This window comes from Montipora foliosa, chromosome 1 (genome assembly GCF_036669935.1).
Source record: "Montipora foliosa isolate CH-2021 chromosome 1, ASM3666993v2, whole genome shotgun sequence".
NCBI lineage: Eukaryota > Metazoa > Cnidaria > Anthozoa > Scleractinia > Acroporidae > Montipora > Montipora foliosa.
In genome coordinates this window covers 58,227,349-58,254,296 of record NC_090869.1, presented here as the reverse complement: position 1 = coordinate 58,254,296, position 26,948 = coordinate 58,227,349, and the positions used below count along the sequence as shown (strand labels likewise).

Genomic DNA, 26,948 nt, shown 5'->3' with positions numbered 1-26,948 from the left:
GTACCGACGCACTGGCAATATGAGCTATTAAAGAGGTTTTGGAACAATCGTTAATCTTCCTACTCCCAAAGGCATCACCTTAGAAAAACCTGATGACATGATAGGCCTTGCATTATAAGTGCACTACCCACAAAAATATACATGCAGAAATTGTATCAGTGACAGTAAACATGTTTTCAGACCAAAGATCTAGAGGATTCATGACTCGTCGCTATGGTGTCCCGGCCCTATATGACGCTGTCAAACAACAGGTCTTTCGCTAAATTTACGTGATTGGTGGATGATAAAATAGAAGCCAATTTTCTCGAATTACTCAATCACGTTAACAATGAAACCAAGACATGACATTAAAGAAGTAATGATAGATAAGTGATAGGCGAGGAAATTTTCACCAAGTCTGTTTCACCGTTTTGTTGTCTTGTGTCTCGGGGAAAATAGGGCCAGAATTCAAGCGTAAAGCAATTTTGTCCTACTAGATATTACAAGCAGCCTAAGGTCACTATAACACCGAAATCGACGGTCATGAAGGCAGAAACGAAAGATATTTTCATCCTTTGTGTTCTTTTGGTCTCAATTCTCTTTATTGGAGCAGGAATTTTTCAAGTCCTCGAGCGTGCCAACCAGGAAGACGAACTAAACAATGCAAATGCCAAATCCATGCTTGAAAAACTGCGGAAAACCTTGAGTGTGAACGTGTCGAAAGTTGAGTTTGATTCCCTGGTGACAAAAATTCGGGAATATTACGAAAGAAAGGCAGAAAGAACGTCTGGTCGCTATAATTGGTCTTACTCCGGGTCGCTGTACTTTTCAGCCAGTGTTGTAACCACTATAGGTACGTCTAGTTGGAAAATTTTATTTTTTGTTTACAATTGGATTAGTTTTCAATCATGATAGCGGAAAACCACAACATATACAGACACGGAACGTGAACAGTTCTTACAAAAACTATGTTGATCGGAGATGGTTCAGGGGCACCCAACGAGAATATAGTTCAAAACCACTTAAACATAGCATTGTTAAACGTCACTTTTAGTATTTAAACGGTAGATATAGGCATATTTTTATCCCCTAAAATTTTTTTATCTGTTCGGATTTCCTAGCTGAAAGTCTAGTGATCCGAAAATTATAGGGATTAAAACTTACCTTTTCGAAAATTTCAGCCAGAAAAAAGGCTTCCGAAAATTCTAGGTGACCTTTTTAGGGTAAAACTCCGTTAAAAATGGGCAATTATACCATTTTTTAGATGTTCGAAAATTCTAGGACAGGCAGGCAAGCAAGAAATTTTAAAACAAATGTTCCGAAAATTCTAGATCTCAAATCGTCTTCCGAACAGATATTTTCCGAAAATTGACGTTGGGTGCCCCTGATGGTTATGATCATCTTTCAGATGTGCAATAACCACTCCGAGTCTGGTTTTAAAACTGTTCCAAAACCGGGACGCGTTTATTAAAACCCTGAGAACAACAAGACTGCCGTAATAGTTCCCGAAACTTTCCGGGCACAGAAAGCCATTATAGAGAAACTACAGAATTCAAGGCACAACGAGCCAGCATATCAAAATTACTCTCAAGGGCAAGAATTAAGTTAGAATGATCGCGAAGAGGTTACGATACCGTGAACGAATATCTTTTAGATGACGGTGTTTTAACTAGCATGAACAAGCTCGGTCCTCGAACTGACGATGACGTCGACGAAAACGATGATGTCCGAAAAAATAGAGTTTGACAACAGACTGACAATTTCACTGATGAAAACAATGCGCGCTGCACGCTGCGCACCCGTGATTCGCGTACAGTTTGATTACATTTCTTGGTAATGACTAAATTTAGGAAGCTTCCGCCGGGCTACGTGGACTCCCGTCCAAAAGCAATAATTTCCCAAATGAAACAAAAACGAAGTTAAAAAACTTCAGGGCAAACCCTTTTAAGACGCAAACTTTCGATTTCCATCACGAAATCTTGTCACGTGATTGATACTATGAATCACGTGACCGCAAAACGTCCCTGTAGATCACGGTGAGCCCGGTTCAATTTTGGGGCCCGACAATGGATTTCGATGGCCCTTAAACATGTCCATCACTCGATAAAAATTCCAAGATGTAATCGAAAGCTTGTGAGTCTTTAAGAGTAAGTTTGAAGCGTCGTTTATGTTCAAATTTTTGATATGACAGGATCAAGCAACTCACCAATAATTTCGAATTATCATCATGAACCGAGTTTTCCAAGAAGTTCCGAAGCTTAAGACTGTTATTATTATGATATAAATGTAACGCTTTAGCTCTGGCAGATGTTATGTCGACGTTACACCAAAGGAGCGAGCCATAGCCAATGGCCAAAGGCCCTTGGTGTCATTTCTTCTCCTTCAGCTTGCCAATAGCTTCCTTAGAATCCTAGCTGTGCCTAACAAGGATGTTTTCTGAAACAGTCCCGTTCTGATGGTAACACCTAGCTTCTCAAGCCATTCATCCAAACTTTTGCTTACTACTCCGAGTGCGCCAACGATTACCGGTACCTCTTCCAGATGCCTAATCCCCCATAGTCTTCCAATTTCTCTCTTCAGGTCCTGTTATTTCTCAATCTTCTCACCTTCCTTTTCATACACTCTGTGATCCCAGGGTGAAGCTATATCCACTATGATTGCCTTGTTATTATCCTTCTCAACAACAACAATGTCAGGTCTTCTGGCTTCGATAACATGGTCACACTGGATGGTCATATCCCACAAGATCTTACATTTTTCGTTTTCCAGCACCCCTTCCGGTTGATGTTCATACCATTTCTCACTTCTGCTCATGTCATACTTACAACAGAGTTTCCAGTGGACCAATCTGGCCAATTATTATTATTGTTATTGTTATTGTTATTGTTATTGTTATTGTTATTGTTATTATTATTATTATTATTATTATTATTATTATTATTATTAAATGTGTCGTTGTAGTCGCCATTGTTATTTCGTTAATTCAACTTTAGGTTATGTTGAGGTCGTCAACAAGTTTTGAGTTTTCTCAGTAATCTCCCACACTCTTAATACCAGTTTAATTCTTGGATAGTTGATACAATTTACGCCCCAGAAAATCTTGAATAATAGCAAATGTTTACACTATCAAAAAGTTATATTTCCCTATGACGTTCTTGATACAACGTTGTAATTCTTGTTGGCGCTCCCAACTTCACTCTTCAAAACTCTACAAAGTTGCATTATGCGCGCATGCAGCGTCTTAAGAATTTTTTCCAAGAATTACTACTTTACATTTTGTTAACTGTTGTTGTTGAATATGAAATAAGTTTATTGACTTTAAATATCTAATGTATAGGTTTTGGTCATATGGCGCCTTCCACATTTGCCGGTCGACTTTTCTGTATTTTCTACGCTCTATTGGGAATACCGCTGTGCTTGTTAACATTGAAAGCGATAGGTGAGCGAATAAACCGACTGTTGGAAAACCTGTTTATCCTGATCAGCTCAAAAAGCCATTTAAGACAAGAGAAGAGAACCAAGATTAAGGTCTTGCTGGCATCGACAGGACTAGTCCTAGTGTTCCTTCTAATTGGTGGACTTCTCTATTTATCGGAGGACTGGAGCTACTTCGACGGGGTCTACTACTGTTTTATTGGTAATTGAGGTCCTATCAAGGATTGATTTAAATAGTTGTTGTGTGCCAATCGCAGCATGAACGTTCTTATAAAAAATTAGTGTGCTGAATTTTCTGTTGGCTTTCTATGTAATGAATTAATGTTTTATACGACGTGTTTCTGGCCTTTTTCCAGCATTATGTACAATCGGATTTGGTGACATGGTTCCAAGAAAGAGCGAAGATCTTACTTCCGGGATACAAGCCTTGGAATATGTCCTTCGGGGAATATACCTCTCCCTGGGCCTCTGCCTGGTGTCGAGTGTTGTCTGTGCTGTAGTTCCAGCCGTAAAAATGTTTGATAGATGGGATGTCTGCGGGAAAACAAGTTGTGAGTATTCTCCTATTCATCACATTGCCGGGGTAAACTTCCCAGCCGGCGAAGTCTCCTTTACCACTGATATTGCGAGACATTGCGACGGGGCAAAAAAGACTCCGCTATACTTTCAGCGGCGAAGTCATTGGCCGAAGCCCTGTCCACGATTGTGGGCAAAATAAATGATTTTTGAAACAGGTTTTTGTAAGCGTTTCACATGTGTCTGCCATCGAATCGTGTGCCGGTCTGAATAAGGTGCCCGAGATGACACCATTTTCTGTGACGTAGATCACATACCTTTGAGAAGGAGAACTCGTACGAGAATAAGTTAACTCATTACATGTCCCGAAGGAAAAGTGGACAGTAGTCTCATTTCGCCCCATTTCAAAATATCAGCACTGAGACAAGACATGCAAAAGGAGAATTTCTTTGTAGGGAAATCTTGTGTGTAAACACATATAATCATCGCGGCATTTGAACTATACGTTGATCGAAACTCAATTCCTTAAAGAAACGTTTCGAAAAGGCGATTTCCGTAGTAAAACGATTCGGTTGAGTTCCCTCCGAGCGCTGAGATAAAAAACTACATATTAAACTAGCACTACACCGATTGGCACTTCGACAATTAAGCGTTTCAGCTACTTTACTGCGAAAGGTAGAGATTACGTTTCTTAATTTTGATTGTCGGTAGTCCAGTAAGTCCTTCAGATGGTGACGATAGAACTCAGCAGCCCCTCGATTTATTCGTGATTAATTTCTCCGGCATTTAAAACAAAACCTACACATATCAGAGAAAGATTAAAACAAGCTTTCAAGTCGTCTTCTTTTCCTTCGGATGCTAATTTTTTCTCTCTTTTCCTTCAAATTAGGCTTATGCTGTCAACAAAAAACATCATGCGAATTTTCAGAAGAAATGGGCCCTAGACCTGACGGGTTGTACTCAGTCTCCCGCGGACTAGATACTATTGTTTTTCCGTCTGTGGTACCATTCAGGCGATTTGCTTCGGATGAGGCAACGCCGCTGATCAATGATCCTCGATGGCTTTATTGAACGAAAAGTACTGGTTTTGGAAAAAAAAAAAAAGGTTTATTTAAAACGGCAGTGTGGTCGAGTGGTTAGGGCGTTGGGTTTGCATGCGGCTGCTCCGGGTTCAAATCCCATTCTAATCTCTGGTTAGGATTTGTTTCCGGTTGTCCCGGATTCAACTCTACCACGCTTTGTAAATAGCCAACTGGTTGCCTCCCGCCAGTTGGGGTTCTTAATAATGTTTCTGTTAAGTTTGAATTGTTTCTTTCACATTGTTAAAAGTGGGGTGCCTGTAAACTAGCTTGATAGCTAAGTTGACTTCCACTATAAACAAAGCATTTCCATTTTTTACATTTACATTTTTACGTGAGAGGGGCAAGCTGCTACTTCTGAGCTCCTGGTATGCAAATAATTCTCTGTTCTTATTTTCTGCTGTGACAAAATAACCGGTCTTTTCACAATGTCTCGTCGTATTACGCCACACTCAGGATGCACTGGTTCTTTGCAATCACGAATTTTACACCCTGTACTCAAAAGCTCTGTCTGCAGACGAAAGTCACAGCACACAAAGAAATGTTCTTTTCTTGACGCCACTCATAAATTATGTTAATGCTGCTCCTATAAATCCATCTATAACACGGCCTTCTTTTCAACGAGAAACAACCACAATGTACTAAATTAACCAAAATGGCCGTGATTTCACGAGCGGTTTTTCTGGTCGCTTAGCGGCTGACAACCGAAAATTCCGTGAAAACAGCTCCTTTCTCAACTCGCTTAAATTTCAATAGAATTCTCATTAAATTTAAGCCACCAAACCAGGTAGCTTCAGAGAGCTGGCAATTTGAAATCGGAAATACAACAGGCGTGCTATTTTTATTATTGCATTGGCTGCTCTCTCCTCATTTAATCTTACCCGTGAAAACACGTATCATTGAAAGTTGATAGTCGCTTAACGAAGTCTGCAAACAAACCACTTAGCTTCAGAAAAGTTAAGCGAGACAACGGCTGTCATGAAAACACGGCCAATGAGACCGGATTGAAACGCAGCTTTGTTAAGTGCTTGCTAAACTGTTACATGTACCAACCTACTGTATCTAACATTCAACAATAAAGAGCAAAACACAAGATTTAAGAAAACCTTTTAATAATTTGTACCTGTAAAGTAGCTTTCGTATATTTACAGTTGGTAGAAAAGGATTCTTTAACTCATAAGTATAAGTACATCTCTGACTTAAATTCTCGAGGTTAAAATAATATGCATGTATGCTTTATTCTGAATGACTAGTTGATCCTACCTAGACTAATAACATTTAAATACTATATTGAATACTAAGTCGCGAGACCCATTAATTCCCAAGCTATATGCGACAACTGGCGATATTTCCTCTCAAACAGTTATATATCTAATCTAGAAGATACTAGAAGTAAAATTGAAACAATGCCTAATAGCTCTTATTGTTCATCTAGAGAGAGATTATTTTTACATGCAGTTTTGAAGACGAAGACTGCAGACCGGACCCGGGACTGATTACAGGGTTCAGCACATAGAAGTTAACGCGAAGATCCGCTCTAAATTAGCTATGTCATTTGTCATAAGGAGCTCGTGCAACTCTCACATCTCTTTTGGTAGCAATCGTTTTCTAAAAACGTCATTATCTAGAACAGCTTTTCCGCCGAGTACTGTACCTCGTAGCCAATCAACGCTTGTCTCCGTATACGCCAGATTAAAAAACAAAACAAAACAAAATAGAAACAAGTACAATGTCCTCCATTGTTTCTTACACAGAAACAATTGAGGACATGACTCTTAAAGTAACCGGGTTTGAGAAAATTGTCACTCAAAGTCTGGGTTCGCTTCCTTATGATAATCTCCTGTTGCCATAGTGACATAACTCGCAGATCTGCACACCCAATGTGACGCATTTGTTAGATAAAAATATAATATACATTTTTCCTGTGATGGATAATAAACTAAGGTTGACTTAACGGGACAGTGTAACGGTATTGCAGCATTATTTCGGGGACTAAAAAAATCGTCTTTGTACCAGAGGAGACAAAAAAGAGTACGTGATACATCGTGCTAGATATTAAACGGTCGTGGGTTCAAATCCCACCCATTATGTAGTCACTATATCTTTAATAGTTTTGTTTCCAAGAATTACATTAATGCCATAAAGACAAATTTCATCGTACTCAGCTAAGAACATAGAGGTCGGACACTACATCCATTGAAATTTTGAAAAAGCTGGCCACTTTTTTGTACAGTGATTTCAGAAAATGAAGAAAATATGAATAGATTTTCCAGAATTTTCGTATAGTCAACACATAGTAACTACATCTTTTTATACTTTTCTTTCCAATAATTGTATTAGTGCAGTAACGATAAATTTCATCCTATTCAACTACGAACAGAGAGATCGGAAATCAAGTGGAATTTGAAAAAAGCTGCCTTTTTTTAACCATATTTAGATATAGTTTTTCAAAAAATTAAGAAAATCAATATGAGTAGATTATCCTGAATTTTCTCTCTTTTGTCCTTGTGTTGTCATGGATGATACTAACGAGACCAATTGCACTAATTATGAAGTAGATAGATTCATTTTTTGACCGAAAAACAGTACGACCTGACCACCAATACACTGTCCCTGGACTAAAGTATATAGGATAATAATCGCCTGATGTGAAGGAATCCGGAATGGAGGGCATGGAATACAGAATCCATTATATGGAATCCAAGATCCACTTTCGGGGGAATCCCTGAATTCCGGTAGGCCGCCTGGATTCCTTTAAATAGGGCGAATCATGATAAGGATTACCCTAGGTTAGAGCTGGCTATAACAGAGAAATTTTGATAGCGTTTTCTAGCGGATCACGTAAGGGAAGTACCACACACGAATGAGGAAAATGATTGGTGACGCAAATTGGCATTTGCATTTTCAATTTAAACTATAAGATATATTGCACAGTGAAAATAAACCGATAAACATTACCAGGCATAAGTCCCTTTGCTCTACGACTCAGTGTACTCTGGAATACAGTCTATCGTTGGACTCGTAAGCGCTCATTCACGGAATCCTGCAACACCGATTGTCCTACATACAAAACATACACAATTTTGTCCGCTTCTGTGCCTTTGAAAAAACATTTACCTAAAGTGTTCTCGCCATCCCAAATCAAATTAGAGTATAATGTCACATCGTCCATTTTAGAACCATTCTTTAGAAATCATCAGCAGGATTTCTTGAACAGCAGTTCTGCCACATTGTGTACACTGAATGCGTGCCAATAATCGCAAAGTTTTTTTTTATCCACACGGTGGTAAATTCAATAGCTTTTAATTTGCATTGCCTCCGTAACTGATTGAGTTAATGCGTGACTTGAAAACATCGGAATTGAGAGGGTTCTTTGACACTATCGTCTACCGCAAATGTGAAGGATAGAAACACACTAGCTTAAAACTGACATTTCTATTTTCTTGGAGAGCGAGAAGGTGGCTGCCTGATGGAAGTCCTTGAGACCTGCAAGGAAGCGGAAACATATCATAAGATTATTATTCGTTGCCTTAAACATTCTTTGAAGGGGCTATGTCACGTTACTTTAAGGTGTTTAGGGGAATCTTTAGTTAATCGTGAGTTTAAAACTCGAAAATGGTAATGTGGAATTCCTTTACTGATAAATTATCGTTACATCACAAACAAGATGATTCTGCGCAAAAACGACCTTTATCCACAGGTGATTTGCCATAAACTTAAAAAACGTCGGGCCGACATTTTTCAAAATAAGCCAAATGCAATCCGTTTCAATCTTGTCCCTTTGTGTCCTTCCATGCTTCTTTTTCCTTTTGCTGTATTTCTTTTTTGTTGTTCAACAGTCTTGAGTGGTTATAGCAATGCTTCATTCTACTTTTTGAACATTTTGGGTGTCATGCTGGTAATTACATCATTCTGCGTGACATGGCCCCTTGAATTCAGATGAATAGTTTAGAAAACTGCGTGTAGACACTATTTTTTCATTTTTGAAAAAAGATATTACCTCTGTCGAACCGTCAGACCGCTGAAACTTGTCCCTCTTCTTCTGCGAAAAAAAAGGCAAAAAAATTTTGAAAAATTCCTTACCTAACCATTTTAATTAAACGACGGTAAGTTAAGCTCTATTCACACTAAACATAGTTAATAGAGGGGACTGGTTTGGAAGCTCGGCAAACATCAAAGGAGCAAACAAAGATGCCGAGATTTAGGTTGGAAAGTCCACGACCGTGCACAATCTTTTGTTTTGCGCTCATACACTATGCATGAATTACGTAATCAACACGTTTCTATTGGTTAGTTCCTCAGTACGGAGTAAACAACTATTGTGTTTTGTGCACGGTCAAGGCCAAAAAAATAGAACAAAAACCTACAATAAAGAAAGTTGTCGGGTTTGAGAACCATTCCCGTCTATTTTAACCATGCACTAAAAGAGTAACAAGCATGGTTTTGAAGACGTTTTTCTTCTAGTGTTTCCGCGCCTAAAATTTAAAGTTGTTACAGAAAGAGCTCAACAGAGAAACTAATCCTCATGGCCATGAAGGCTATACTGATGAATTCTTTGGTGGCAAAGACGATAATGATCCCATAAATTCTTTGTAAAATTTCTAATTTTCAAAGCATCACTGCGCAGCGATTATCTGGTAAATTCCGCTCAAAGTTCCAGAGATAGCTCACTATGAATTCAGTATTTTATTCTCTCGGCTTACTGATTAGAAAACGATAGGTTTGTGCTAATGACGCAAAAAAATGTAACCAACGATTCCCCTTTAGAGCCCCTAGGCCCCCTGGGAAGGGGAGGGCCGGTTCTTAGCGAGAACTCACCGTCGTAATTTTCTACGTACTCCACTCTGCTATATTGGTCTGTCGGATAGTGGTAAGCGTTATACTGGTACGTCACTCCTATAAATCAAAGACAAGCGCAAAGCAATGAGTGTAGGAAGATTGCATAATGGCACAAATGCACGATGACGCCATTTGACTACGAGTACCAGCATCCTTCAGGTTTTGCTTACTTTTACTCTGCTGGGAACACAAAATTTCAATAAGAAAAGAAAAACAAACTGACTTCTGATAGTTGTAGTCAAATGACGCTATCGTGAAAGTTGCCTATTATAGGATCCATGAAATTCGAGGAAGACGGTTGACCTTGGGGATGTCATCCTGTTATATTATTTGAGGGCTTTTTCAAAATACCAAACCGGTCGGAACGCCGATAACTTTAGATTCCTAATATACCTTAAGACGATATGCAGAGCTTTTAAAATAATATTGGCAACATTTTGGACAAAACCAAAGGACTACGTGAAAGAACTGATTCCTCGTGATTTATGCTTTGAGAAAGTAGCCTTCACTTCAAGATTTGCAATATTTAATTTACTTTTGAAGCTATAATAAGCCTTAGCCAAGAATACCACGATATCGATGTTTAACATTGCAGACAGTTACTCATATTAGCATGTTGTCTGTGAAAAGCACGAGAGATCTGGAAAATGCAGCTCTTGCATCACCAGTCTTCTCTCTCTAGAGTTTCAAGCGCCTGCGTCAAACTAAAATGAACTTGAAGGGTCCCAAATGGAAAAAGACCTACTGGCTACAGTTTCAGTAAATGTGAATGTGTACGAAGAGTACCACCCTCCTTACAAACGACTAACTTACCAGGGTGATATGAGTGATCTTGCGAGGATGTCGAGTGATTTGAGCTGTACGGTAAACTTTCTGCTGAAGCTAAAAGACAAAATAACAAAAAAATTTCATGGTATGATGACGATGTAAGATTTGAAGGGTTTGAAAAGGAATTTCTTGAATACTATTTCTAAAGTACTCAAAGTATCTTGCATAAATGATCAAAAAGGGACCCGATTCATTGTCAAAAGACCCTTTACTGTCGCTTCGGGAGGCTTTTGAGCTTTGAGAGCGCGGGAGGGGAAACCACAAAAACAGATTGGGTGGGGGCAGTTTGATCCCGCCAACTAATCATGAGCGACAAACACACTTCATTAATTCATTGTGAAAACAAGGAATGTTCATACCTGAATAATGTAAGGGTCGGATTACTTCCAATGCTTCAAAAAAGAAAACAGAAAACTTTCGTTAGTTTCTAACAAACCTCGTGTGAGAAGCGATTTTATTTCCGATGATGAATCGGGAATAGTCGGAAAAAATCCGATTGCTCCGAACACGAGGAGTAGAATCCATGACATCACTTTTCAATAAAAGCTCAAATCTCGTGAAAAAAGATTGAACGAAGGGCGCAGGAAAGACGACAATCGGAGAATGCGACGCCCATGCAAGACCAAGACCGTAAAGACGGACGGGCAGCGTGGTGGCGGTGAGGGGGGAAGGGGAGGGAGTGTCGCAACTTTCACGCTCCGCGAAAAAACAAAAGAGTTCTTTTTTAACACCTAGCGCGAGGGTTTACTTAAGCGTCGCGATCCTCTTACTTGGTGGATGTCGATAATGCGGTCTTCTATGTTCATCATTGATGTGTAATCTTCTCAGTTCTTGCATATGAACTGTGTCTTCTGGAAAGGACGTTCGGTCGTTTTCAGGGAAAACTTGTACTTCGTCTGGAATAGCAAAAAAATGATGAGAAATCAAGAAGGGAGCTCTGTTAGTACATACGACACTTGTCCCTTTATTTTCGAAAGGGTCGTTAAAGGTCCAAATTATCTGCAGAGGACAAGCACGCTGGCAAACACTGTTCAACGAGAGCAAGATTAAGACTCAAAACTGGTTCAGTTTACTTATTTGTTTGTGTTTCCTATGTTTGCTTGTATTGCACTGTTTGTGTTTTACCTTCTGGTAGCAGTTTTGGTGACTGTACGTCTGGTTCCGCTAGGGACGATGAACTTGCTGTGGAGGACACTGAGATTCGATCGCCTAAAGACAACAAAGAAAGATCTTTTAAATGACAAAACACGCGCGCAGAGTTTGACTGACCAGTCAACGCAAAGTAATTGTTTTCTGGCCAATCAAGGTCAAACGACCACGAGGCCCCACTATTTCCCCTGTTAAAGGGTCTAAGTGGTGCACTTAGCAAAAGCTCCACCCATCAAAATTGTGCTATGATATCTGCTACATGACCAACCGGTAGCAAAGCTCCAAATTGCAGGAGTTAGGTCAGTCGATTTCAATGCCGATTGACAATAAAATACAGGGAGCCTTAGGCAGAACTTCACAGGAAGTAAGCTGCGAGATATATCTGTCTTGAATAAATTTGAACAGTGGAAACAATTACTCCTTTTTTCACTGCCAGCGCCCACTAATCCCTGAAGTTGACCGGATTAAAGAGGCTAATCGCATAATGGCGTGATTGGCGGATTTCGATCCACGTTAATAAAAATTGTTGATAGCCGTAAAAAGAGAACAGACTTTATTGCCAAGAGGTCGCTTGATATTTAAAAGCGACGAAACCTAAAACAGTCGTTCTTACCTCCAACCAGGTCTTTTTTAAGTGCTAATGGCGATGGAACTGAAAGGCGAAATGACAAAGAGAATTTAGAATGGTCAGTTGTCTTTTGAGAAAAGTGCATTAAGCTTGGAAACTATTACCTAAAACAAGCTTCAAACTCGCCTAGCGAGAGGCAAGGACGGCTAGCTTTTTATAACCGCAGTCAATTCAAGAACAAAAAACCACTCCATCAAAATTTGAGTACTCAAACAATTTTCTTTCTGAAGGGGCGTGACTTTTTCTTCAAAAATTATTACCGCTGGTAAGGAACTTAATAAAATTCCTATTGATTGAGCATTGAACCACTAAATACGGCCACTACAGTTCAGTTTCTGAACAACAATCGCTGGTTTTTTTAAAAGTATGAAAACCGTAAGTACCCGGAGAAAAACCGTAGGGAAGAGAGCAAACAAATTCAACCTACATATGACGGCGATTCCGGGACACCTTGGTGAAAGAGAGCACCCAGTGATGTGCTTTAGTCCTACTAAATACAGTCTACGTTAAAAGTCGACGGTCTCTTGTAAGGAACACTACCTCACCTGTTAACTCGTGGGGTTTGCTTCCTTTCCGATCTCTTGGGTTGGCGACCGGAGAAGACGTGGGCGAATTTTTCTTGCGCGTTTGCACGCTGGGGGGAGCTGAAGGGAATGAGAAATTAAACAAATACTTGAGACACCCTCCGAGACAAAAGCAAGAAAAAAAAACCGGAAGATCATGTCGAGAGGGACATATTTCCGCTGACGTCAAACAAATTTGTTATCTACCACATTCTCCCGTTTAGAAAATTTGAAATAACTTAGTGCTTTCACGAAATCGTCTGTACGCACTCAAGTTCAGATTACATCTCCCTGGTCCAATAGGCCTTATTCACGATAGCCGCCATGTTGGTTTTCAAATTGTCATGCAAATTAGCCATCTGGGGGGCGGGGGGGGGCAAAGATTGGAAAAAAGGCAAATTGCGGAAAATCGGCTCGTCGAAATATTGAAATAACAGTGCTAAAAGTACATTTTAGAATTTAGAATTAAGTATCTTTTATAATCATTTCATATATTTTGATTGCCTTTGACATCTTGACTAACTAGTTCGCTTTCTGCTCATTTTTCACTAAAAAAACATCGAAGTAACTTGTGTAATCATTCTATTTTACTACTTAGGTGATAAACATTCAATGAACGTGAAACAAATCATCTGCGTGGCTAAGATGTTCGTTATAACCTCTCGAACGTGTGCTGTTTGCCCCCCCCCCCCCACCCCCCCAAAGGAGTGTGTAGCTAATTTGCATGATAATAGCAAATCCAACATGGCGGCCATCGTGAATAAGGTCTATTGCTGAAAGCTTGGTTAGCGCCGCGTGTGATTAAATTATATGATAAAACGCATCTTTTGTTGTTCAAGGTTAGCGCATACCTTGCTTCAAAAAACTCAGCGGTAATCGCTACCAACTAGAGACACCTGTTGTTAAGGGGGATAGGGGAGAGGAAGAACACACAACTATCTTACCTGACCCTTGAGGAGGTTCACAAGCGTTTGACATGTCACGTAGTTTCTCTTCATCTTGTATTATGGTTAGGCCTGAGAGATATTGCTTGACTCTGCGTGACATCATGGACTACGCGACAAAGAAAACAATAGGTCAGTAACATTTTCCAACCAAACAGTAACCTATTAAATATAAACAAACACTGAGAATTTGTTTGCTAGGGCACGTACCTCTTCGTACATCTTTTTGGGATTCTGGTCACGCAAGGACCGGCGGTTGGAGCTACCCGTCACCATGCCAACGACTGTTGATGTCACCTTCTGTTGCCCAGGACCACCCTGACTGTTGGGATCCTCTTCGAACATTGTTTCGGGGTCCTGGGAATAAAAACAAAGGGTCAATTGTTTCACTTTGGATGGCGCGAAAAAACAAAAGCACCATTAACACTTACGTAAGGAATGGAGTTGAACTTGGAAATTTGGCGAATTTCCCGGGCGATGAGTCGAAGCTTCTCGAAGTTTACCTAAAAATTCAAATAAGCATGACTGAGTTCTTCTCAAGGCGACAAAGACTGAAACTTCTTTATGACGGAAGTAACGTACGAGATAGTAATTCTAAATGCTTCCAAAGTCAAAAAAACGCAAATAGCTCAAGGGCAAGTCGAATATCTCCGTCACGGGTTTGGATTCTCAGCAAACTGTTGCTTCCCTGCCTCGGTGCTAGTGTGAAACACAAACATTTGGAATCTAACAGAGCCGACAAATTAAACGTGCCGACATTTGGAAGCTTAAGTTTCAAGCGTTTTCCCTTCGTCAACTCGTTTGCTACCAAATTTTGGAGCTAACGGGCAAGACTGCCATTAAATGCACTTTTTTTTTTCTACCAAACGAGTGTACAATGATGTGAAACGAAAAGCTATGATTTCCCTCAATGAAAACAACAGGGCCATTTCGAGTCCCTTAGCATTTCTTTTAACGCAAGCCTAAATGCAACGTTTTTTTGTGTTACCTCGTTTTACTTCAAAAGTGAATTACAACAAATTTTCGTAAGTCAGGCATCGCGCTGTGTTGTTGTCTGTCTATCAGAGAAGGCTCAGCTTACCAGGCCATCCACAATGCTATCATTTCCCAAATGGATAAACGTTAAGTCCTTGGTGATGACTGGAAAGAATGGAATCTGTAACGAGGAAAAAAAATGAGCATTTTGGCATATTTATGACCAGGAAGAGAGGGTTTGTGGTAGATTTATGACAACAAAGGGAGGAGAGACTTATCCCACAAAAATAATTTATCTAGCGATTATGTTTATTCTCACTGAAGGATCATCCAGGCAATGTTTCATTTTGCAAGTAGAGATAAGATTTTGGTCCTTTTAGTAGTGATACATGACTTCTATGCGCAGAATCGAAATAAAGTTCCTTTACTTTTAACATGACGCAGACTCAGGTACTGGAGTATATTTGAGGTTTCAAGATAGTGGGCGCCCACAAAAAAAAAATATAAATGAATACGACATCACTGCCAAATCCAACTAGAAAGAGAAAACAAGTTGGATATTTACAAAGCGTTCGATCTGGGATTAAATTTGGGACGACTTAAGATATAGACTTAAGCTGATACGCCGCTGTTTGCTACACAAAGAATGTGGACGAAACAGCCACCATGAAATATATGCTAAGTTCGCTCAGTTGCACACGCACAACTGATCAACCTTAGCTCCCTCGTTGTGCATATGTCACAGAAAAGTTTTCAACTCACCAGGGGCGGTTCACCGTGTTCTCCGTTCAGCAAATTCCTGTATTTGGACATGTTCCTCGAGGGATCCATAAGACTCTGAAGATCCTTGAAAACAAACCCAAAAATATAATGTCACTTAAGGAGGCAACAACAAAAAATGGCGTCAAAGGATAGTGGAATAGTTCACGACAACAACTTTACCTCGAACGCCTTGCTATGTCTTGTGGGTAGTTTATCCCACGTGTTCTTTAGCCGCCGCACGGCTGAATGGCCGAGACCGCTGAAAAAGCGAACAACGGGCGTCAATATTCTGTTGAACATTCTGTATACTCGCGCAAACCAACGCTTAACAGCACTGATAACAGAAAATCGTGATTGGTACAAAATACTAACCTTACAATAGCAAACAAAGTATTGTAGTTTTTGCACTCTTTGCAAAGTCCTGAAAAGAATACATCACCGTCCAGAAAAATAAATTAGTAAAAAACACAATGAATTAATAAAAACTGGGGATAACAGTCCAGAAAATAATAAATTAACAAAAACACATACTCAAGGGTTACAGGTTCTGACAAGTATTAGTATCAAATGGTTCTCACGATAAATTTTAGCGCGCCAGCAATCTGGTGTTGTAAAACGAATCTCTTTGATACAGCGACAATTCTTCCTAAATAATATTAAGGCTGGGAGGAATAAACGCTGGTGCCTGAAGACTTTATAGGATACACAAGATTCGGGAAAATCAATGGCGGAGAGATTCTCGGCAACAAGACAGAACTCGGGAATACTTGATAAAAATCCGAGTTCTCCTAACAAGGGTCGAATCTATGAACCACCGAGTAACAGGACTGCTATGAGCTTTCCAATTTTTTCTGGAATATCCCCGAGTCATCTCCTCATTTATTTATCGTGTATACATACATATATAAAATTGACTTTTATCACTTCAGTCACAAAGAGACACTGAGTGCTCGTTTCGTTTTCCGAAACCTTTTGGGCCCAAATAGCTATTATCAAACTTAGCATTCACTTATTATTAAAAGTAGCCCTTGAGTAGAAGCTTGCCTCTCCCATACAAGCCCTATGAGTCAACCTTTGCGCGTATCTTTCTATTTTTAGAACGCCACGAGTTCTTCGGCTCTGCACGCGCCGTTTTAAATGGCCAATCAGAATAAAGCCATTGTCACAACGAAGACAAAAATAGCAAAAATAATGTATGTAAATCGTGCAAATTGATGTAAATGTGAGTCTCCTGTTGAAGGTTAGTTCTAAAAATACAAAGAAGAAACGCTTAAATGTTGACTCAAGGATATAGTGCAAATGGAAGCTCCTATTCATGGTATCCTGAGAAAAGCTAATCTTTCGAACAAACAACAAGAGAAGTAAAATCTAAACGATTGTCTTGAAACGTCTTTTGTTTAGAGATTGAACAGGAATATACCTAATCGGCTAACTCAATGTCGTACCCAATTCAAATCTCCCGGGATTAAGATTCTTTGTGTATTGTATTTGAATGATAATGTAGCATTCATATTTGAATGATATGGAAATACCTGGAACGAACGCTTTATTCCCAAAGGGTTTGAATTGGGTACAACATCGAGTTATCGGATTAGGTCTATCGTGGTCCTTAACTATGCTCGAAAAGCGCATGCCCAGAATCGGAAACGAAATCGGCCATAGCGACGAACCTTAAATAAGGAAGTCTATAATCTTAGAGTCTGTAAAATAACAACATTAACTTACTTGCGATTTTGATAAAAGTCTTGATTATCTTCATACGCTTGACTAAGTTTGATTCGTTGCAGATCTCTGTTACAACCCAAAACATCTCTTTATTCACAATCTGAAACACAAAAAAGTAGGTCTAACTGAGAATCTGGGAAAACGCCGAAAATCATCGGATCAACCCGGCAAAAAAGACGGTCTTCTCACAGGTGTCACGACGAATTTGAGTGCCACTGAAATGTGCAACTTCAAGGTCTCAAGGACGGAAATTAATGAAAATAAAAATGTCTGAGTCTTTTTTTCTCGAATAGTGCTCCATTTCATATTTTTCTTCGGTTCAGAAAACATCTGGATTAGTAGAGAAATCACAGGATCATCATACGAGTGATGTTTTAATTCTAAAGTATTGATTTCACGGGTATCATTGATGAGATAAACTAAGAATAAAGCCAGGATCCGAGCTAGGATTCGAGTCAGGATCCGAGCTAGGATCCGAGCCAGGATTCGAGACCTAACCGAGACCTAACCGAGACCTACCCTAACTAGACCTAACTAGACTAGAACCAACGCAAATAGACCTAACCTAGCCGATTCGAGACCTAACCTAACCGAGAAATTCGAGAATAAATACCGGAGAAAGCTCATCTTAGCTCGAATCCTGGCTGGAATCCTGGCTCGGATCCTAGCTCGAAGTTTAGGTATCCTCATCATTGATTTCAATTCGCTACGAGGAGATCGTTTTTGTTCATAATACACTCAACAAGATTTTCTCGATCGTCTCTCAAGGAAAGATTTCGGTATATAAAATATATTCAGTTTATGAAAAACTTGCATTCATCTGTGGAAAAAGTCATCTAAGTTTGAGTTCTCATTTTTCGTTTTTGTGTCAGAGTTTACAAGCGGGGCAAAGCCGTTTTCAGAAAAAAAAAATAGAACAACTATATATTATATTGTCAGCCGCTTTTGCTTCGATTTTGCCGCTCAAAGTCGTGTCCGCGTGGTTGCCATAGAAACCTAGCTGGAACTCTTAAAAATAGAATTTCGGAGAATCGAATCAAAATCGATAATGTTCGTTGAGTGCATAATAAAACGAAAACAACAACCTGAATTGTCAATCACCTTGAATTCACTTTGAAGTCATTCGATAAATACGATAAGCAGTTAACAAAGCAATTCACTAATCAAAGGCAATCGTCTTCAAAGACTGTAGTAAAATAATTTTTACCTCCGAAAATTTTCTCAAGTTCTCCGTTAATTTTGGACCAAAGTTCCATAACTTGTATATATACTCCCGAGGATCAATGCTTCTGAAGACTTCAAAATCCTACAAAAAAGAAACATGATAGTACTTGTAACCAAATGTTTAGATCTGCAACCCCGCAAAAACTTGTGCGGTTGAAAAGAGGTGCTTTTATGACAAAAACCAGATGATAAAAATAGTTTACTTCATAGAAAGTGCGGCGTACGGGGTTTTATGCACGAGTTGTTTGTGTCAAAAACCCGAACGAGCGAGGAACGAGCGAGTGAGGGTTTTTGACACAAACAACGAGTGAATAAAACCCCGTACAAAGCACTTTCTATGTCGTAAACTCTTTATTACACATAACATGAGAATTTTCATTAAAATAGTTTTCTGAACGCGAATTAGAAACAAAAACTCACTAACAATAGAACCAAATGCAAATTTAATTTAATTCAATAACAAAGTACGATTTGCACGATTTGCACGATTTGCACGAGATGCACGAGTGATTGGCATGGAAACGCCTTTATTACACATAACATGAGAATTTTATTCCATAAAGCTCATTTGTACAAATCTATACGCTTTATTTTCACATGTGAAAAAGACCTATACAGCCAATCAGAATGGCGTACAGCTATTTCACATGTGAAAGTATAACCAATCAGCGATAGCGTAAAGGCGTTTCCATGCCAATCACTCGTGCATCTCGTGCAAATCGTGCAAATCGTGCAAATCGTACTTTGTTATTGAATTAAATTAAATTTGCATTTGGTTCTATTGTTAGTGAGTTTTTGTTTCTAATTCGCGTTCAGAAAACTATTTTAATGAAAATTCTCATGTTATGTGTAATAAAGAGTTTACGACATAGAAAGTGCTTTGTACGGGGTTTTATTCACTCGTTGTTTGTGTCAAAAACCCTCACTCGCTCGTTCCTCGCTCGTTCGGGTTTTTGACACAAACAACTCGTGCATAAAACCCCGTACGCCGCACTTTCTATGAAGTAAACTATTTTTACGCTATCGCTGATTGGTTATACTTTCACATGTGAAATAGCTGTACGCCATTCTGATTGGCTGTATAGGTCTTTTTCACATGTGAAAATAAAGCGTATAGATTTGTACAAATGAGCTTTATGGAATAAAATTCTCATGTTATGTGTAATAAAACAGCATACAGATCTCTTTGGTAATTTGTGCAATAAAAAAGCCCCTAATGACAATGTGTCTGTAATATGTAATAGGAAACTGCAATCCGTTTGCTTTGATAAGCTAGTTTTTTAACATCTTTTTGAGGTAACAAAAAACAAAATAATTCTAGAGATTGATGACAGAAACCTCTCCGTTCCTTGCTCAAAATACAAAGGAAATAGTGAAACCCGAAATATACCGGGAAGGTTGCGGGACTTCCGAGAAGTGGACCCTCCTAGTAAATTTACTGTCCAAGTGAACACTAGACAAAGTTTACTTTCCTGAGATCAGACAAACAACGAAGAGAGAAAAATGTACAAGTTAATTGTGATTAGAAACTAGAGTGACTTTTCAACAAATGAACCTTTTTCATTACTAACAAGGCAGCAAACAAAAAACATCTGTGATCAGTTTCAACTTTCGTCGTTTCCCTAGAATCAAAGATATCCTATTATTCAAGGTCAAATTTCACAGACGTCAGCAAAGAAATTAATAAGCTTGCCTGCAACGTTATCTCCTTTGCCAAATCGCGTGGCTTGAGTTGCAGTAGGCTAAAATTAGCTTCTTTGGCCAGTTCCTGCGTAAAAAGAAATTACAAAAAGTTAACTCCGTTCTATATTCCTCAAAGTTCGAAGAATCCAAGTCAACCGTTAAGGGATTGGAATATTGATACCTGTAATTTATTGAGAGCACAAGAAGAAAACAATACATGATATCGATCAAAAGAGCTGTTTTTTAGTTCGAACTTCGCCATTCGGTTGTGCTTAGTACGATTACACACGGCGAAAAGCAAGTTTCGCGCCAATTTCTAGGCGACCAGCTTCATAACCAAGATAACTCATGACTTGCTTAGGCTTACAGCTCGCCACATACGTTTGCCTGACGTTTTAATTGGCTCATTTTATTAACCCCTGCTGTCTTGATTGGTCAATGAAACTATTATTTCACGATGATTTTTTTTCCACTCTCTTTGCTTTCCATTTAATGAAGGAACACAAAGATTCGCAAGATTCATGTTTCCACACGAACGACGAGGACAAAAACGAAAAAAGCGACCTCTTAGCACACCAAACGTCGACTTGTGTCTTTTCCACCGTTAACATTCGGGATTTTCATGCCAAGCCAAGAGATATTGATTAAAGCCATCACGTTCCGTTCCGAAATAGTACTCATCCCAAACAATCTGACAGTCGGACAATGAAAACGAAATAAACAAGGAAAAGCCACTGACCTGAGCAGCCTCGTCAGGAAGAAGAGAGCCCGACACAAGATTGTTCTTCAAGTAGTACCTACAGGAATCGAAGCAAGCAAGATTTAAGAAACTTTGTGACGAATAAAACAGCCTAACAACGGAGGACTCACGGCTAAAACACAACGGAGAAATCATCGATTTACTCGCGTGTGCTAAAACAATCCCGCGATAACATATTCCGCCACAAAGCAGGCTAACTAGTAATCAGAATTAACTGATTGGAGTGTAATGTGAAGTGCTAGTTTTCTACCCCATATGAACCATGTGAACGATAGCCCTACTAATGGAAAAAGGAAAAACAAAAAGAAACTTTATTTAAGTGTCTAGTCGTTCTAGCGCTGGAGCGCTAATTGGGGACACTGTAAACTGAAATGAACAATGAAAGTAAATCAGGTCAAATGTCGGTTTATGAAATGGAAAATGGGCCCATACAAGGACAGAGAAAAACTCTGACCAGGGTGGGAATTGAACCCACGACCTTCGGGTTGGATCACCGCTGCTCTACCGACTGAGCTACAAGGTCAGACGGGAGCAGGCCGTGGGAACTGAAGGTGTTAACTGGTAATCAAATGATAACTGGTAATCAAATGGCTTACTGACCTTCCATTCAAGTGAATCCTATCGGATAGGTTATGCAGCATGTCAGGTAGTCTGCGCTGTTTGATGAATCCCTCATCTTCTACAGTTATCTCACATAGTGAGTAGTTACTAAAAGGAGTAAAATGAAGGTCGTTAATTCGACTGCAAAACAGTCGTATTTTTTGCGAACGTAGCGACGCGGTAAATATTCAAACAAAAGGAATGGTATGGGCGTGTGAGGCTCGCGCGTTTCACACGCGAAGATCACGCTTACGGCGCTTCGCGCCTTCCGAAAAATGGAAGAAAACGACTGTTTTGCAGTCTAGTCGTTAATCGTCAAATCCAATTACTCTACGTAGAAAAGACTCAGTCACTGCGCCTTCAATAAAGATGCCGATTCGAGTTCATCTTACAACCAACAATTTTGCTTTTTGATTCCGCCAATTATTTTTGCTGCGACAGTTGCGTCGCTTGGCAAAACCGAAAAACTCGACACCATCATCACCTTTCGCTCCAGTCGCGACGGTGAAAAACAAAACAGTTGATGGGAATTTGAACTTTGGAATCCCAATGCTAATGAGAGGTGCAATAATGTCACAATAAACAAGCCTCGCCGATGGACTGACGTATAAAATCTGATAGATTGACGCAACTCGTTGCATAGCAATGGTATGGCGTGCAGACCACTTCTCTCCAGTGTCAATAGAGATGCAATTCTTTGTTTAACAGTATAACAAGCGCGACTCCTTTATCTTTAATAATAATACTAACAATCAACTTCATTTAAGTGTCAACTGTACTTAGCGCTAGGGAACTAACTGCAGTCACTACAGAAATCAAATCAACTCATCAAATGGTAGGTTGGTTTTTGAGGAGACGGGAAAAACGGCGTGCCCGGAGAAAAACTTCTCGGAGGGGCCCGTTTCTCGAAAGTCCCGAAACTTTACGGGCCATTTTCGGGTGTCACAATTCCCTCTGTTTCTCAGGAACAGAGAGGCTTTGAATCGTCAAACTTTACAGCCCGTTTGCTTTTTGTCACCTTGAAAACATGGTGAAAGATCGGCGTTCTTGAACAAACGGTTGGCAGGTTTACAAATGGCTTTTCGAGTCCGAGAAGTTTAGGGGACTTTCGAACGGGCCCCTGAATAGAGACCCAACAAACCCAACCCACATATGATGCCGAGTCAGGGAATCGAACCCACGCCACATTGGTAGAAGACATGCAAGTGCTCCCAAGCACCGGTGCGCCATCTCTGCGCCCTCTATTAAGCATGCTAAGGAAATTTTCAATATCACGACGGAAACGATGGTGTAACGACTGTCACCTTGCAGAATCTTGGATGCCAAAGGCATCTAATGCGCGATTGACCACTTCTCTGGCTGTGGTTTCCTGTAAAGAGACAAAACAAAACAAAACAAAACAAAACAATTGAATAAATATTCTCCCGATAAACCGATTGCAGTGGAATGAACGCAGTGACCAGTTTGTGCACTTGTGGCGGCCCACCTCGTGTAATATTGTCAGGTGAATAATTTTCCCATTTATCCTATACAAAGAAACAAAACGTTCCTTTCTAAATCGACTGCAGATGCAGGGGTTAAATTCCGACCTACCTAATCCGAATGCGCAAAAAGCACTGCCCAACTGTGTGTTACTGTATACACTAATTTTCAACATTATGTCATACGTTTGACAGAAAAATAATCTGCCACGAACTTTAAGATACTGTATAGTATCGCGATATTTGTTTCACTCAAGGTTTATATTTTGATAAGCGAAGAGACGACAGTTCATCAAGATATACGGCCATACGACACGCTAAAACAGTGCGATTGAAGATTGTTTTGAACGAAGCTGTCATGTCATACCTTGTACACCATGAAATATTTACAAGTCTGGTCCGCCTTGTAGACTTTGATAACTTTATCAGGCATATCGCCGTTCTGTTCACTGGTGTATATGCACTCTGTTGACCCGAATCCTCTTGGAAGACTGACTCTTTGCTTCTTCACAGGATGGCGGGCCAGAACGTGCATCTCATCCGTGGAGTCGTGATCCATGCTTAAAAGGTCTCTTTCACTCCGGGAAATCAGTCTGCGAAGGCAAGAACGATAACTACTCTAGCAGTAGCATTGGATCGATCCCACGGTCGTAAAGCTATCGCAAAAACTATGTGGAGATGATGAGCAAAGCGGTAACCCAAGAGAGCACGCACAGGTTCAAGACAAAGCGGCCGCCTCTTATATATATATATTAGGTTGTTGTTTTTTTAGTTTCCTTTTGTCTTTTTCATTTTTTTAGCTTGAACGATCTGCCTCGAAGTTTCATGAAACTGACGAAATGAAAGTTTTTACTTTTAAAATTCGCTTTCCTTCAAGACTTAGATGTTCTTAGAACATCTTTCCCTACCTAATTTTTTCTTCCCTTTTTTCCCGATGATCGCCTAAGAATAGCTGTCCCCTAAAGTAAGTGTTGCTGTTGTTTGTTATTCTGTAAACACCACGACTACCTGCACTTAACAGTATTAGGTCGTCTTAACCGCAGCATGCAGGCAACAAATTGGTTTAAAGGCAACAGAAACCCAACGTAAGCAAGCAGGATTTATCCCTGAGAAGTAATTTTGCAGTGTTAAAAATAATATGAAATTCAATGCCATTCCTTGAGGCAGATGAGAAATACCGATAACACGGGCAGAATATCGCAAGTGTTGATCACGTGCTAAAAAAAGTGCCAATTTCACAGCCAGACTGTGTGCTTTCGCGTTTCAATCTGTGAAAGGAAATCTACGCTATACAAAATTCCAAGCTGTCTATGCAAGCCAGTTTAGACCTCCGAGTTCTTGCGTTCAATCGTAAAATGTGTCAAGCTAAATGAAAGGTACTAAAAGGTACATTCCTGTGCTAACTGGCTGTCTTTGTAGATGGTAAAAAAAAAATCTCTGCTTACGAGCCAGAAGGCTCATCAGGCCGGCGCTTATCTCCGGTTTCTGTAGCATGAAGCACGTAGATGCACGTTACAAAATTAAATTCTGCACTTCCAAAAGATTTTGATCGCATAAACACATTGATAAAAATTACCTCTTTTACAACTGTGAGTAGTTCAGAGTTTCTTTGAGTAACAAAAGCAAGTACTGACAAAATCGATCATAGCCTAGAGGTAACCTTTTGAACTCGTTGGCCCGAAAACAGACCGCGAACCTTCGAAATGTCACTGCCCATAATCCACACAAGGTTTTTACTGCGCACAAAGAAGAACAAATCTCCCGTGGTTTGAATTAATGATGCAAGCGTCGAGTAGACGTACGCGTTTCGAGTATACCAAAAGCTCTCTTTTGCGTAATATGTCGATTATATTATATTACATTATTGAAATCAATGTCGGGGTTGCAGTGTCTAAGTCGGAACATCAAAACAGGCACAATGAAGCAATAACAAGATGGGATACCAGGGACGAAATAACAGGATCGAAAACAAATACATAATAAATATTGAGAAGAATGCGAACAACTTTAATTTCATCCAAATAGAGTTTAATTGGAAATATCAAACTTCTGCCCACGCTTGAAATCAATATAATTGCAAAAAAAAAAACCCCAAAACAAAACAGTAGATCACAAAGAGTTACTCTATGTGGCTTATCAGTAAATGATAACATGAGTAACAAGGAAGACTATATCAGTAAAAATGTGAACTTCGTATAAGTACACCTTTACACCAGTTGCATTTTTTGACATCGGGGGTTTCATGACACACTGTTTACGGATACCCCTCTTCTTAATTAAGCTTCGATGCAAGAAGAAGGCTTCCACTGCCTGCTACATGGCAAAGGGTGATAACTTTGATGCAAAAAAAAAAAAAACAACAACAACGCAATATCTTTGTACAGAGATGGTCATAAACGCAATAACGAAGATATCATTGACGTCACCTATTGTCATTAACGTGCCAAACCAGAGCCTTATAGGCTGTCGAAACAAAGGGTCGTTTGTTCCTAATGTTTTGTAAACAGATACCTTCCCAACAAGACCTTGCAGAAAAAAAATTTAAGGCAATCTTTTCGCGCGCGAACATGATAACCTCAACAAGGTTTTGCACTAGGTTTTAAAAAGTCACTGCTGCATAGTTCTAAATATCTGCAGGTAGTAGTAAGTGTATTTAACACAACCTATATCCATACTGGCAGTTGAGCAAAATTTATGAACGGCCAACGCAGCGCAGTATCACAAGGCTCTTCAGACACTTTGGTACTGTTCGGTATCAATCGACCAAATAGACCATTGAAAATACTTTCTAGCACCACATAATAAGCCCCATTCAAAGCGGCGACCTTTGGTTACATACCCCTGAATCACTTCCTTCAGTCTGAAGAGGCTTTGGAAGAGAATCTACCCCCCCCACGAGATAAGGGATCCATTCACTGCTGTGTAATGCACATTCAGAACCAAATATCAAATCCAAAGTGTCGCTCGGCACATTCATTTAAATTGCCGCACGTGAGACCGTCATCCATAAAAGTCAACGCTTACATTATCAAAGTAATCAACAGAGGAAACTCATGCTCGTAATAGTCTCTTTTTCGTAATTTTGTCCAGAAAATGATCTTGAGACTTCTCCTCAAGAACGTGGTAAGCTGCACGAAAATATTGAACGACAGTTTTAATATGAAAGGTTACACCTCCTAATTTCCCTCCTGAAAAATGCTATACGCAGGTTAGTTTTTTTGCCCTTGAATGATTCCACTTCGGGATTTCAAACAAAGATTCGAAACAAAAACACCACGATGATCCGGTTCAGTAAAATAATAAGCAATACCGACAAATTTGTAGCCATAACCAGTGGATTCATATAACACTGCCGTGCAACAAACTACAAAAGTTAAAATTTCCAAAAAAAATCTTTCTGGAACGATTGTAGCAAAAACCGAAAACTTTGATCGGGTTTAAATTGCTAACGTTTTAATTTTCTTTCGTTACCCCACTACAAACGAGATACGATCCTATTCAAAATTTTTATCCGCGGCAACTAAACAAACAGAACCAAATTTTCTTCGCTTGTCGTAAATTAATCAAAAAGTATTTATATTAAATTAAAAATATATATCATGTCGAAGCTAGGGGAGCGGAACAGATTCCAATCGACGTAAACCACAGAGGTATTTATGGAACCTTGCACAAGGAAACGTAGCCTATGGCAAAATTCTTAATACGAAACCAACTACTGCATATTGATCGTGAAAACTGAAATCCTACTCTTTACCCTCCCAAAAAATCATGTCACAAG

General features: G+C 39.6%; 2 protein-coding genes across 3 annotated transcripts in view; one reads left to right on the top strand and one right to left on the bottom strand.

Annotated features, from left to right (window-relative positions):
• The first annotated feature begins 376 nt into the window (after window positions 1-376).
• LOC138002679 (two pore potassium channel protein sup-9-like) lies at window positions 377-5,118 on the top strand. The gene is made up of 4 exons (XM_068848680.1): window positions 377-832; window positions 3,317-3,616; window positions 3,771-3,965; window positions 4,820-5,118. Exons 1-4 carry the CDS (start codon window positions 523-525, stop codon window positions 4,999-5,001), a joined length of 987 nt encoding a protein of 328 aa, XP_068704781.1. The 5' UTR covers window positions 377-522; the 3' UTR covers window positions 5,002-5,118.
• Window positions 5,119-6,107: 989 nt separating this feature from the next.
• Window positions 6,108-26,948, bottom strand: part of LOC138002666 (rap guanine nucleotide exchange factor 6-like) — a 77,254-nt gene continuing 56,413 nt past the window's right edge. The window contains exons 26-48 of one of the 2 annotated variants that reach the window (XM_068848672.1): window positions 23,538-23,763; window positions 22,994-23,058; window positions 21,690-21,797; window positions 21,069-21,126; window positions 20,340-20,414; window positions 18,630-18,728; window positions 17,423-17,522; window positions 16,070-16,118; window positions 15,878-15,956; window positions 15,698-15,781; window positions 15,042-15,116; window positions 14,392-14,463; window positions 14,171-14,317; window positions 13,961-14,069; window positions 12,999-13,097; window positions 12,439-12,477; window positions 11,802-11,885; window positions 11,447-11,572; window positions 11,036-11,068; window positions 10,662-10,730; window positions 9,828-9,905; window positions 9,010-9,051; window positions 6,108-8,495 (exon numbers count right to left, since the gene is read on the bottom strand). In XM_068848672.1, the coding sequence (XP_068704773.1) occupies window positions 9,023-9,051; window positions 9,828-9,905; window positions 10,662-10,730; window positions 11,036-11,068; window positions 11,447-11,572; window positions 11,802-11,885; window positions 12,439-12,477; window positions 12,999-13,097; window positions 13,961-14,069; window positions 14,171-14,317; window positions 14,392-14,463; window positions 15,042-15,116; window positions 15,698-15,781; window positions 15,878-15,956; window positions 16,070-16,118; window positions 17,423-17,522; window positions 18,630-18,728; window positions 20,340-20,414; window positions 21,069-21,126; window positions 21,690-21,797; window positions 22,994-23,058; window positions 23,538-23,763 (1,903 nt within the window). In that variant the 3' untranslated portion in view covers window positions 6,108-8,495; window positions 9,010-9,022. The remainder of the gene's footprint in view (window positions 8,496-9,009; window positions 9,052-9,827; window positions 9,906-10,661; window positions 10,731-11,035; window positions 11,069-11,446; window positions 11,573-11,801; window positions 11,886-12,438; window positions 12,478-12,998; window positions 13,098-13,960; window positions 14,070-14,170; window positions 14,318-14,391; window positions 14,464-15,041; window positions 15,117-15,697; window positions 15,782-15,877; window positions 15,957-16,069; window positions 16,119-17,422; window positions 17,523-18,629; window positions 18,729-20,339; window positions 20,415-21,068; window positions 21,127-21,689; window positions 21,798-22,993; window positions 23,059-23,537; window positions 23,764-26,948) is intronic. The other variant, XM_068848668.1, reaches the window with a different exon arrangement.